Here is a 14,078-nt window from a genome sequence, read left to right as displayed (position 1 = left end):
CGCACGGTTAAACGTGGGAGGGTCTAACCCTCGTGTGCTCGGGTCCGTGGTGTCGCAACACACCAAACGCCTGCTTGCGCAGACGCCCCTGCGGGCTCACGCGTACCGACCACCGCCGCCTCCATCGGAGTCCTTGGAACCAAGCCGCGCTTGGCACGGCAGTGGGCGCATGAGCAGCGAACACGCTGCGATGCCAGGTCGGTCCTCGGGTGCATCCGTGCCGTTCAAAATCACGGACCGCGCCCTCGATCCCTACTCATACGGGTGGAGGACCGCGCAAGCAAGAAAGTCAGGAGGCTTGTCCGGCGCGCAATATCACGCCCTATCAGACGATTGCAGACCAGTGACGCAGCTAGGCGAACCCGCTAGAAATGCGATCACGTACGGCTGACCTCACCCCGACACTTGCGAGATCGGCGGAGCAGCCCCGCTTCACTCAAGCCACAGCGAGGAACACCGTGCGCTGTTTCAACTGTGCCCAGATGGGACACATCGCGCGTGAGTGCTCTAACCAGCAGGGAAACGAGGAGGGCCGTCGGTAACAGTGCCGGTGGTCACGGCAACAGCCTGCGAGGCAAACACCATCGCGGCATCTTCAGTCTTTCGAGTCGGAGCGACGAACAATGTGAATGCCCCTTTTATAGATCTCGCAATCGCGGGGACTACCTTCAAAGCACTACTCGATACCAGGGCAGGTGCATCGATGATCGGAGACGAGGTCGCCTCCCACCTCTTCAATTGGCGTGCGGAGAGGCCTGCTCGAACGGCGACGTGCGACTCGTCGTGCGCTGGTATCAGCTGCGTCAGCGATTCATTCATCTGGCGGGCCTCGCGGTCCCGGTAATCCTCGGCCGAGATTTCTTGGCGAAGAGTGACATTGTGATCGACTTCGGCAACGGTGGCTACCTGGAACACTCGTTGGCGCCGCTCGCGCATTTCGCCACACCGGTATTCGTCGAAGTGGAAAGGAGGAATCTTTTCGAAGAGAGCAACACGCCCCGCGCGCTGCCGAAACCGCTGGCGGCGGCCTATCAACACGGATTTTCGCCGAGACCGGATCAGAAAAGATGCGATCTCCTGGCAGACGCCGGTGATCTGACAGAGCACGAGCGAGACCGCATCTTATCGTTGTTAAACGACTTCGATGAGATGTTTACAGACCGCCCAGGATGCACGAAGTTGGTACAACACCGCATCGAGACGGGGGACGCGCAGCCTTGGAAATCCAACCCTAGACCGGTCAGTCCTGCCAAACGGGACGCAATTGACGCGGCGCTACAGGAGCTGCTCGAGGCTGGTGTCGTCCGGCGGTCCACGAGCCCCTGGGGTTGCCCAGTCGTGCTCGTCCCCAAAAAGGATGGGAGTTCTTGTCTCTGTGTGGACTACCGGCGGCTGAATACAGTCACGAAGAAGGATGTGTATCTCTTCCCAAGGGTGGCCGAGATAGTTTCCAACCTCGATGGAGCGAAGTACTTCTCTACGTTGGATGCTAGCAAAGGTTATCTCCAAGTAGAGCTGCGACCAGGCGACGAGTTCAAAACGGCATTTACTTGCCACAGGGGCCTCTACGAATTCGTGCGGATGCCCTTCGGTCTCTCCGGAAGTCCGAGCACGTTTCAACGGCTGATAGACTGCAAGACCGTAGAGGCTGGTGTGTGTCTCCCTTCTTGTCTTCTTGTCGTGTTTTTTTGCGCTGTTTCCCTCTTGAGCTGATAGACCGCGTATACTTGGGGACGCCAAATGGAATCACGCGCTTGCCTATCTTGACGATATCGTCGTGTACTCGCACACCTTCGAAGAGCACTTGGATCATCTCCGAGACGTCCTGGGAAAACTTCGGACAGCCGGCCTCACACTCAACCCTGCCAAGGCGCAAATCTGCAGAGCGGAAGTGAGCTTGCTCGGTTACCGGGTAGAACAAGGGCAGGTGTCCCCGGACCCGAAGAAACTTCGAGCAATCGTCGAGTTTCCGGAACCGCAAGACGTGAGTGGTGTCTTGCCGCTTTCTTGGGATGGTAGGCTACTACCGACAGTTCATTCCCAACTGCGCACGCATGCAAGCCCCCTGAGGCTGGCAACCAAACCTGGTTACCAGCCTCAGGGAAGAGATGGACCCAGAGAGAGGAGTCGGAGAGCGCCTGGAAACCGCCGGTACGACGGTGGGCGCGGACTCTAGGGCAGCTGTGAGTGAGCTGGAGAACTATCTGCTTGAGTTTTGCTGAAATACGTGCCAGGAAAAGAAGACTCAAATGAGAGATTCAAAGCCGTCATCTCGCGCTAGCTCAGACGAGCGGCATTGCAGCATTACCACGACATAGATGGCCACGGGAGCACACCGAAGACATGGAAGAAACTATGTCGATTTGCAACCTGGCCTGGCATGAAGCGTGATGTATGTAAATACGTGCAAACCTGCCACGTCTGCCAAGAAAGAAAGCCGAGAGGCGGGAAGCCGCCCGGCTTGCCGCAAACCGATTGTAAGCACAAAGCCATGGGAACTTGCGGCATGCGATTTGATCGGGCTGTTGTCGCGCAGTAAGAGAGGGCACAAATTTGTGTTAGTCATCACTTGCCACTTCAGTGGAATCGCTGAACTCTACCCACTACGAGCAGCGACAATGAAGGAGGTCCTGAAAAAACTATCAGAGACCTTCTGCCACTATGAGTTCCCAGAGCGGCTGATCACCGATAACGCATCGTATTTCACGTCGAAAATCTTCGGAGATACGTGCGCAGCGATGGGTGTCCAGCAGGTGAAGACAACGTCGTTGCTACCATCCTCAGTCGAACGTGACGGAGCGCCGGAATCGAGATGTGAAGCCACTGCTTGGGGCATACGCCCAAGCGCACAACGACTGGAATGAGCACCTAGATGCGATCTCCTTCACCCTAAGAACGAGTGAAAACCATTCGACAGGTTTTATGCCAGCTTTCCTTATGTTCGGGAGAGACCTCCAGACGTCAACGGACACAATCTTAGCCAAACGGACAGATTCAGCCGGTGCAAGAACACCAATTGCAGACTGTTGGCGGGGGCGCCTAACAATACCTTCGATGACAACCGCGAAGACGCTCCCGAGAAGCAAGCGAGAGCCGAGGGGGGCCCCTAACGACACCGTCCGAGCAAGTTAATTGTGAATACCACCGTGCCCTGTGTCACCGACCCGACAGTGGCCACTGCACCCTCTCCACGGCACTGCATGTGCCTGACTCACGCCCTTTTACTGTGTTTCTTTACTTCTCTCTTTCCACTTTCCTTTCCCCACTCTAGTCATTTACTACTGCAAATAAACCAGTCTCGAAACGGATCCCAAAGAGTGAACTTCTTCCTTCGTGGCTCCTGCCCGTACGGCTGACGTCGTCCAGCTAAGTTAACGTGCAGCAAAAGTTAGCAGTCGTTCAAAGGCGACAGTGATTAGATTCAGTCCATCGGCGCAAGTATTCATCACATTTTGGTGCCGAAACCCGGGATTATTTCGCCTGCTGACATCGAAAGCGCTATGGAACGACTCCAGAAGAAGCAGGCCGCCCTGCGACAAGCAATCGACAAGATCATCGCAGCGGCCAGCGACCCACTGCAATTGCCAACCATCCAAGTCGGTGAGCTTGAGGAACACCTCGACCTTCTTCTTGAACAGGCAGAGGAGTTGAAATCTGTAAACGAGAGCACCGAAAAGAAGATAGATCTTCAAGAATTAGATGCGGAATTAGAAGCTTGCGCTGCATACACAGAGAAGATATGCTCCCTCAAAACAAAGCTCAAGAGAGCTCTCAGAAGTCAGACAGCCGACGAGAGCAGGTCAACAACTCCGTCAGTGACAGGCAACACGTCAGAGCAGGAAGCACACCACATTGGTTCCGCCCCAGCCGCGGTATTCCAGCCACCATCAGCAACAACCAAATTACCGAAGTTGGAAATCGCAAAATTCAGCGGAGATCTGCGCTCGTGGCAGAATTTCTGGAACCAATTCGAATCGGCTATTCACAAGAACAGCACCCTGCCTGCAATAGCCAAGTTCCACTACTTAACGAGTTACCTAACCGGAAAAGCCGCCGCTGCTATAGAAGGGTTGTTGATCAGCGATCGAAACTACGATATCGCGGTGAAGACCCTCATCGAGAGATTTGGAAAAGAGGATGTCATAATTGAGGATCACATGTGGCGTTTGCTTGACGTCCGCCCAGTGCATAATCTGCGTGACATCGAAAGGCTGAGGGCCCTCTACGATGAAATCCGCTCCGGAGTCCGAAGTATAGGGGCGCTGGGAGTGTCATCGAGCACATACGGCACACTGCTCCTCACAGTTCTTCGTAAAAGCATCCCAATTAAGTGAACTTTGCTAGGTGGACTTCCAACGGAAGGCCACCTCACCTGAAACACCCGAAGACGAGCTTCTCGGTTTCCTGGATTTCATGAGAGGGGAAGTTGAGAGCAGAGAGAAAACCCAGAGTGCATTACGCCATGTGGAGGACACCGCTACCAAACAGAAAGCAGCGAGCAAAGAGGACGTTCGTCTTCATAACCCATCAGCGTCTGTTCTCACCGTAACCGGCGAAGAGGTGCAATGCACATTTTGTGATGCAAAAGGACATCAACCAGCAAACTGTGTTGCCCCCATACCCATAGACAAGAAGAAGGAGGTGATGTTAAGAGAGCGGCGCTGTTACAAGTGTGCGAAAAAGAAGCACCGGGCCACCGAGTGCAGAACTGCAAGGTGGCTGAAGTGCGCCAAATGCTCTGGACGACATGCAACAGGCGTCTGCGAACTCAGTTAAAGACTGACGCGACCTCCCTCAATCGAAGATGCTGCACCAGCAGAGACAACAGTGCAATCATCGCTTCAAGTGGGTCAAAACGGGGAGCGACCCGTGTGCTTCTACAGACGGTGTGAGCGTATGCGGAAGGCCAGCACAAGAGTGCTCTGGTGAGAATGCTGCTCGACGGTGGAAGCCAGAGAACATTTATACAACAGGAAGTTTCCCGGCGCCTCAATCTTCGCGTCACAGGAGAGGAGAAGCTCGCTATTTACGCCTTCAGAAGCGAGAAGCCGTCTGAGCAAAGAAGGTGTCATCACGTGGAATGCTGGCTACAGAACTGGCGCAACAACGCCAGAATCCGCATCGAAGTACTGGAGGTTCCCGCGATCTGGGCAGACCTCCTGCAACCACCTGACGACTGCATGGCTCCCATCGGTCATTGACAAGGAAGGCCTCCAGCTTGCTGACACCTTACCTGATGCTTACCATCCTGGTGTTGGAGTTGAGCTGCTTATCGGGACAGATCCCTATTGGGACATAACGACAGGAAATGTCAAGCGCCTCCAAGAATCTCCTGGCCATTGTGGGAACCCTCGGGTCCCATGACCGCCGCACCCGCAGCAAACGTCGCGTCAGGTGCATGCGCGCCAGGGAGAGTTGGGAGAGGGGAAACTTTCCTTCCGCGGGCGGCGCAGGAGAATCGCAAGCACTATCAGCGCCACCGGGTGGGTCACTTGAGATCCCGCTGACATCGCCCGGCTCTCTTTTGGTCCCCAGCAAGCGGCGATAGCGGAAGTCTCCGCCACCGCTCCTGTATTCCCGCACGTGGTTAGTCAACCGTGTTCTTGCCGCGGCAAACGCCGCGGCCGCCCGTATTCCCCAGTTGGTAAGTCGGAAGCCCTCAGCGAAGTCAACTATAGCTAGCTGGCCTGCTCGCAGTGTTAGTTGCAGTCGTAATAAATGCTTTCTGAGTGTACACGTGGTTGTCGTCTATTGTTTCCTCGAGCTTGTACCGGACCGTGGTTGATGCACAGGCATGCGCCAACCGCGGGGCTCGGTGTGTCGAGGCAGGGAGCAGTGGGCAACCCCCCATATCCCGACACCATGGAGACTGCGTTTGGGTGGACATTGCAGGGCACGGAGCCTACATCGTCCATCGCAACCTATGTGATGCAGGTAGGCGTGGCCAGAGAACCCGGTGAAATTTCTCCTCAATTGAGGTCATTCTGGGAGCTGGAGCACCCTGGTATCGTTGACGATGCACAGCTGACCGCCAAAGACGACAACGTTTTTTGGGCCTTCGTAGAAAGCATCGTACACAAGAATGGTAGATACGAAGTAACTCCCCCAAGGAGAGAGAACGCGGCAGACTTGACGGACAACAAGAGCACACCAGAGCCACTAATGAACCTGGAAGACCACAGCTCACTGATGAGAGTGCTCCGCCTAACAGCGTGGGTCAGGCGGTTCATTCAAAACTGTCAAATCCAGTCGAAGCTGATGGGAGAGTTGACGGCCGAAGAGGTAGCCGATGCATAAAAGATTTGGCAAAGAGCCTGTCAATTAGACACGTTCGGAAACGATGTTCGCGCGCTATGTGCCGCCACACCACTCGACCGGGGATTGTCAGTGATAGCTTTGAACCCATTCCTGGACGCTGACGGTATAATGAGAGTTGGTGGGCGGCTGTACAGCACAGAAGAAGAAAACGCTAAGCATCCCGTAATACTGTCACCGTCTCATCCATTCACATGCTTACTTATTTCTTGGGAGCATAGACGCCTACTGCACGCAGGAGTACGGGACACGTTATCCCAACTTCGGGAACACTGTTGGATTATTTGAGGAAGACAGGCAATCAAATCGGTCACTCGATGCTGTCTTCCGTGTAAGAAGCAGAGTTGCCGAGCCGCAGAAGAGCCCACTGCCCCGCTTCCTCCCTACCGAGTCACCCAGGCTGATTAATTTGAAACAACAGGTATCGACTTTGCGAGGCCCATATTCTACAACAATAGCGGGTCCGAACACAAAGCTTATGTCGCTTTTTTCAGTTGTGCGACGACACGAGCCGCCCCCTCGAGCTCAATGAATTGCCAGGCTGTGTGGACAACGGCGGCCAGGAATGAGCCAGTGCTCATTGCGGGGGAGGATGTTAAGACCTTCGATCACAACCATGAATACGCTACTGAGAAGTGAGAGCGGAGGCGGGGGCGCCTAACAAGACCTTCGATGACAACTGTGAAGCTACTGCGAGGCGACGCCACTGAGATGGTAGAACGGTGGTGGGGGCGCCTAACAATACCTTCGATGACAACCACGAAGACGCTGCCGAAAAGCAAACGAGAGCCAAGGGGGGCCTCTAACGACACCGTTCGAGCAAGTTAATTGTGAATACCACCGTGCCCCGTGTCACCGACCCGACAGTGGCCACTGCACCCTCTCCACGGCAATGCACATGCCTGACTCACACCCTTTTACTGTGTTTCTTTACTTCTCTCTTTCCACTTTCCTTTCCCCATTCTAGTCCATTTACTACTACTGCAAATAAACCGGTCTCGAAACGGATCCCAAAGAGTGAACTTCTTCCTTCGTGGCTCCTGCCCGCACGGCCGACGCCGTCCAGCTAAGTTAACGTGCAGCAAAAGTTAGCAGTCGTTCAAAGGCGACAGTGATTAGATTCTGTCCATCGGCGCGAGTATTCATCAGCAACCGCGTAGGGGCAAGAGCGAGTCAAAAGGCCTCCTATGACCGAGCGCATCAGGACATGGAATTCCAAATGGGAGACCTAGTCTTAAAACGCAACCACGCCCTCAGCGATGTGAGCACAAGGTTTGCAGCGGGTTGAGCACCCAAATGGATTGGGCCCTTCGAAGTTGCTGAGAAGCTCTCGCGACTCAGAGCTGGCACTTGGGCTTGCATTGGTGATCTTGCGGAGGGTTGGCCGCTCCGCAACCGTGGCACAGGCGGTCATTAAGGTTTGGGCATACGCCCCAGGCATGATGCCCCAGGCGACCGCACTGATAGCACGTGTTTATCTGCTTGCAGTAGAGGGAGCACCGCAGCAGGGCTCCGCCGTAGCGGATGTACATTGGTACTCGGAGGCCGGTGAACAGGACGATCACCGTCATTGTGTTACTGAGACGTTTTGCAGCTATGGCCATTGGATTCCTAGGTGTAATGAGGTCAGCTGTGATATCTCGGGCAGTGTCTTCCAGCAGGATACCGCGGATTACTCCTTTGGACGTACAGTCGGACGCTGCTTCGTAGGCGCGGGTCTCGAACGCTAGGTTGCCCATCTTGATGCGGGAGATCTTCTGGTATTTGTCAGCATGTGCCTCGATGGGTGTGTTCACTACGATGATGTTATGTTGAAAATTGGTACAAATGGTGTCCTCGTCTTGGGCTTCTCTTGGGATTTCGGCGGCGTGGTAAATACTGGTCGCCAGTCAGGCGGCCCCATGGTCGGCGACTCGGAGGCCGCCTCTTGGTCGAATGATGATCGCCTCGGGATAGTTGAGGCATGCGGCTTGATCTTGCTATTTGTCGAAGGCGTTCCTCACGTTGTTTCTTGATGCTATTGCCTTGTTGGGGCTCCGCGCCGGAGTGCAGTAGTTTCTCGTGGGCTAACTTCCTTGATCCTATGGTTCTTCATCCGGCGTTTTCTTCAAATTGTTCGCGGGAAATGAGTTCTCCATCCACAGAGACCTCCATTCTTGTCAGAAAGTCGGGCATATCGAATGCCCCGACGGCTTAGCACTCCCACCGGTGTGTCTGACTTGAAAACAGCCGTAAATTTGTAAAAAATCGAGCCCCCACCTTGAACTTGGTGTTGGGTGATTCCTGGTGACTAGCTAAATCTGTGGATACTAAATTCTTGTGGGTATCGAGTGATTTCCGCTGCAAAAGCATTCGTTGAAACCGGAGCCGACACGACGTGCGTCCGCTCACTCCAACGCAAGCAGCGTTCCCCCGTTAAGATCAAGAGCCAAGCCATTACATGCCATGCAATGTTTCATAGTGGCCTGAAGCAGTCTTTATCGACAATATGTTAGACACATACCTACCGCAATGAAGGCAACCGACAATCATTATGATGTTATGACGAAGCGTGCATTGTTCGCGAAGCCCTTCCGTTCGCTACAAGTTTGAATTGGAACCATATAGGAGTCCTTTACAGTGGCAATTGGAATGCTTATTAACGTACTCGAGGCAACAGAGTGCAGCTTGGGCTGCTTGGAAGAGGCAACCCTCGCCTCATAAAGACACCATATATGGAAGCCTCATATGAATTCACTTGAGTTTTGACCTCCTTCGGTGAATGCTGATATTTTTTATGTGTTCCATACCAATAAAGAATGAAGCTTCGGCTTCTGGCTGGCTGTAGCTATATGGTCTAAAAGGCATATTTCGCCCAAAAAGCTGCGCCGAGCAGCTGTGTCAGTTTCGCCAAGCAGATCAGTCAGAATGGTTCCCCAAGCAACAAGCAGAGCTAAATCGTTGAACTGAGTAGAGGCTGCAGCACCAAAAAGAGAATATAAATATTGGTCCATGCCTTTTTGTGTGCGGCAAACAGCTTAAATTTAGCCTCAATTAGCTTTACTTAATATTACTGCCGCTTAAAATTAACTGGTTTTTAACGGCTTAATTTTGAGAAGCAGTTCAAAAAGCAAACGGTACTGGTAGAATCTATGTTGATGTGTTCTATAGTCCTTCTGCTACTGCCGAACGTTTCAGTGAATAAATGCAAAAATTCTATATTTTTCCAATGAACAGCTCGTCGTGAGCAAACAAGACTTAGCAGGTTAAAATCAAGGTAAATATTGTAGAAGTCATATATAGCCAGCGTTTGTTACATGATTGTTGCACCACGGCAAGTATGGTTGCTTAACTAAATTGTTCTATCCTATGTTTTCGCGTTTATGCTTTTATTATCCACGTGAGCTACCGATGCAAAGTGTAGAACTGCGCATGAAAAACTCACACCACTCTGGACTGACCTCCGTTGGTCGGCACTGTAACGTTGCCTTTGAGAAATATATTGTTGTCTAGAAAACAAGCTCTTTCAAGAAATTTTGCCGAACGGAGACATCGTCAAAATATGTTTGAGAGGACTGTCATAAGAGCACCAGCATAGGGAACGAGAGTGAACAAACGGAAACGTTGCAGAAGGCGCCCAGACGCAGCCCGAACTGTAACAGATGACAGGCGCAAATCCTTGCCATGACGTCATGTGAGCGGCGCTTGCAGCACCGCTTTTGTTCGTTCTCTGGGCTAACATCGATCTGAAGGAGCATTGCCTTGGTAGCACGGTCGTTGGGAGCCACCCTCCCGTATAGAGGCATGTTAGGGCGTTTTCTAATACTATTGTGTCACCCTTCAATTGTGGGTTAAAAGAGTGCATGCCACTGAGCCTGTACCTGTGCACTGTGCAGCCAAGGCCAGCTGGAAGGGGAAGACAAGCTGGTCCGCATTGCTGCAGATCTCGCAGATGAAACCGCGGCCCGTGCAGATGGGGCAGCCAAGGCAGTGCCGCTCACAATCCTCCTGCAGGCCTCGCAGCTGGGCTAGCAGGGTGCCCTGGCGCGCCTGCTCCAGCTCCTCCAGGGAGTACAAGTGTGGCTCAGCAGCCAGCAGGTGCGGTCGAAGCGCCCCCAGGGAGTCCCGCAGCCTGCAAGCCATCAATGCCAAACTTTGCAAGGGCTAGTGACCACACCGTCCGGTTTGCTGTGAAGCAAACCATACAAAAGATGTCAGTGACTTTTCAGTACGCTCCCACAAAAAGAACCAAGCGTGGCAGAAAATGTCCCACCTGAATGACTCCTGGACAAGAGGTTTCCCCACATGCACTTGTGCACGCAGACACACCATATCTACAGAATCATTGACGAGCAGGACACCATGTGAGGTGACCAATATAATGTCTTTACCGCATTTGCTTCATGAACTTTGCAGAAAGCACAACACAAGCGCTGGTGTAGTCAAGTACACATGTATCATCCGCGATCAATGTACGGTGCCTGACATGAGCATGATGAAAAACCACTTGTCTCACTGACCAGTTTCATCTGTACGTTTGTGCGAAGCAGCCGTGGTACTGTATATATAGCTCCAAGATCTTGCCTAAAGCCATGACCAACAATCAAATGTCATGCACTATTAGAAAAATATGTGTGGCAAGATTTCTTAGCATTTAAACCCGTATTACAGACTGCATGAGACTCACAACAGTGGTTGCTTCAATATGGCAGTGTTAAAAGAAAACTGCACGCTTGCACAGATGCTTCAAAAAAAAGGACACAGAACAGCAGCTCAGGTCACCACTTCCACTTACAAATTACTTTCTAGGTAGTGAATACATGACTGCATGAAGTAAGCAGTTAAAGTACTTGGTGTTTCTAAAATAATGTCTCATGGAATGACCATGTCAAGCGTGCAGTGGTTAAGGCTAGCTATGTGTGGAATTTTTTGAAACATAATTTCATACAGGCCCCTCACAAGGTAAAAAACACCTTATTTGATGTACAACCTTAGAATATGGTTGGAACGTATATTAGAATATGGTTGGAACGTTTGGTCTGCATGGGATCCAGAAATACGGTGTGTTCCAAATCTCTACAAAGACTTTGCTGTTTTTGCTGGACAGCTGCCATCTTAAGACCTGTTCCGATCCTAGTGACAAAGAAGACAGCTTTGAGAAGACAGCATCGAAGTCTGCAACGATGCAGGCTACTATGCTGTCTGGCGAGCAAACGACACAGATGAGTACTTCTTTGGGGAGCAGCGCAATCTAGTGGAGTCGAGTGAGCGTGATTAACAGGATTTACGATTGTGCTGAAGGCCCGTAGACGAGGCCACAGTGTGAAACTGTAAGCATGTGTGCTTTTTAGGCTAGGGGGAAAATGCATGCTTAGGAAAGTAATGTGAGGTGCTCTCACAATCTTTCGACTGTGAGACCTCGCAGCAGTTGACGCACAGACTGCAGAGGAACATTTGGCTGACTATTGCCGCTGATGCCTAAACACTCCAGCCATTCAGCGAGAGGCATGTTTTGCGCACATTTACTGACCAAGGCAAAAGGGAAATCTTCGGAGGCCTTTTCAATCAACAACGAAGGAAACATGTATGAGTGCCCCTTTAGTGGCATTGTCTAAGAAAGAATTACAGTGGAATCTCGATGATACGAATCTCACGGGGTCACGAAAAATATTCGTAGTAGCCGAAATTCGTATCATCGAAACGCAATTAAAACTAGCCAAATGAAGGGGGGACGCGGGGATCAGATTGCGAAAATAGCGAGAAAAATCGATTTCTGAAAACCACGCGTTTTGGTATCTGCAACGCCTAATCTACGCTGTATCAAAATGGTGTGGCTGAAAACGCACTAAAAGTGCCCGAAAAAGATTAATTCATCAGTGCACAGGGTGAGAAAACAGGTTTAAATCACGCAAAATCCCCGCAGTTCACGGAGACATATCTCGTATTTCCCGGAACCGAGCACCGCCATCTTGGTATTGTTCGAAAGCTCCAAGTTTCGCCGTTCCACTGTTCCGCTTCTCAATTCGTCCGTAGTCGCCATCTTGTAACATACACAAAAGAAGCGCGGGTCTACTATAGGTAGTCACACGGGCCCTCCGATGAAAGCGGCCTCCGATTGGCTGCTGTGCTAACAGACGTCTCTCCATTGGTTGCTGCTGTGACAGGGGCAAGATGGCAACCGCAGTGGTCTGCTTCATAAACCACGCCGGCGTCTTCACTTGACACGCAGAATTCGGATTACTGAGAGCTCCCAGGTTAGTGATGGATCGTCGCTCGTTGGAGAAGAAATTTTGGACGAAGCACGCCTTCGGAATATGGAAGCGCAAGCCTCCTACGCCAAGAAAAATACAGCGATTAGCGGGAGAAGCGGAGGAGCACCCGACTGAACGTGCCACGCTACCTTGCACCGTGGATTACGTGCCGTGCTATCTTGCACCATGTGACTCCGGCAGCGAAACAGACAATCGCCCTGTGCCATCGGCACCGATAACGCAGTCGACGGAAGATGCGCCAATGGAGACTCCCGCGCCTCGGCGTACGGCCGCAGCGAATCAGCCGAGATCGTATCTCGGTAGACATAGCTCGCTGCGATTAGGCAAAATGGCGCAAACACAAAGAACGCGGCCCGAAGCACAGCAGCCACTCCGTCCGGCTGATAGCACGCGGAAAAGGAGGAAAAGCACAAAAGCAACAAGAGCGTCACCTCTTCAAACTCTTCGAGCTCAGTTCGCGGCCTTCATGCTGTCCGGCGCCGTGTCCGCGCCTCCGCACCAAAAGAGAAAGGGAGAAAGCACGTGACTGTGCGCTGTTCTCTTTCGCAGCCGTCGGTGGGGCGGCATTTAATCGTATCAACCGACGCGGGTCGAAAATCGATTCGTAACAACCGTTCTCTAGCACGTTCCAAAGTAATGGGGCTCGGCCGTGACCACAGAAAAATTCGCATCATCCGGAAAATCGTATTAGCCGTGATCGTATCATCGAGATTCCACTGTAGGTTATATCAATCGAGGCTTGGCACGTGTACAGAAAATTGTACGATTGTTTGTGTTGACATAAATTTCGCCCTTCCTTTTCCTCCTACCCCCTTGCCCCTCGCCTGTGCCACCATGCCGTGTCGCAATAAATGATCGCATGAAGTTCGGCGCTCCTCCTGTTTGTGTGTGTCCCTTGTACAGTCTTATCTTCGTGCTGCCAGAATGCATGAAAGTTCGAATGACTAACTAGCCTGTATTTCTACGTTAATGGGCACCTGATTGTCGCACACGGTTTGAGCATTGGGTACACTATGATATGCTATAGGTGAAATATAAAGGTGGTCCAAGCAGCCGTTACGAGTCTTCCATTCAAAAATTTTAAAGCAAACAGCTTTCCTTGGGAGTCGGACACATTTTTCCTTATCTAGCCAAATATGTGTGGCTTGCTGATTGGTCTCTGCCGGTAGTGATGCTATTTTTTCGACCAAAGTAGGCGGTACTACCACCAGAGAAACTCACTAGGAATTGCTGACCTTGCCACCTTTGCCAATGCAAGATCTTCGCTTAAAGAGAAAAGGGGACTTTCCATTTGTGTGTGGCGGGCTGGCCACATGGCTTTACAAGGGGGAACAAAGACGCATCACAGGCTTAGGGGGCCTTTGCGATGGGTGCGGGTGCTTTGAACGGTTTGTCGCAGTGTAACGAAGGCTACAGCACTCCTTCCAGCGTTCAGTCTGCACTGTTGTCAGTGTTGGCTTCATGTCAGGTATAGAGTGGGGCACTGTGTGCTTTCTGCAGTTTCTGAACAAT

General features: G+C 52.0%; 1 protein-coding gene across 3 annotated transcripts in view; it reads right to left on the bottom strand.

The window, feature by feature from the left end:
- LOC119443188 (run domain Beclin-1-interacting and cysteine-rich domain-containing protein-like) overlaps positions 1–14,078 on the bottom strand; it is a 323,250-nt gene that overhangs the window by 49,756 nt on the left and 259,416 nt on the right. For all 3 annotated transcript variants that reach the window (XM_037708354.2, XM_037708355.2, XM_049662640.1), the window contains one exon: positions 10,176–10,426. In XM_037708354.2, the coding sequence (XP_037564282.1) occupies positions 10,176–10,426 (251 nt within the window). The remainder of the gene's footprint in view (positions 1–10,175; positions 10,427–14,078) is intronic.

Source organism: Dermacentor silvarum, chromosome 2 (assembly GCF_013339745.2).
Source record: "Dermacentor silvarum isolate Dsil-2018 chromosome 2, BIME_Dsil_1.4, whole genome shotgun sequence".
NCBI lineage: Eukaryota > Metazoa > Arthropoda > Arachnida > Ixodida > Ixodidae > Dermacentor > Dermacentor silvarum.
Note: the sequence above shows the minus strand (reverse complement) of the source record. Positions and strands in the feature narration are given on the sequence as shown.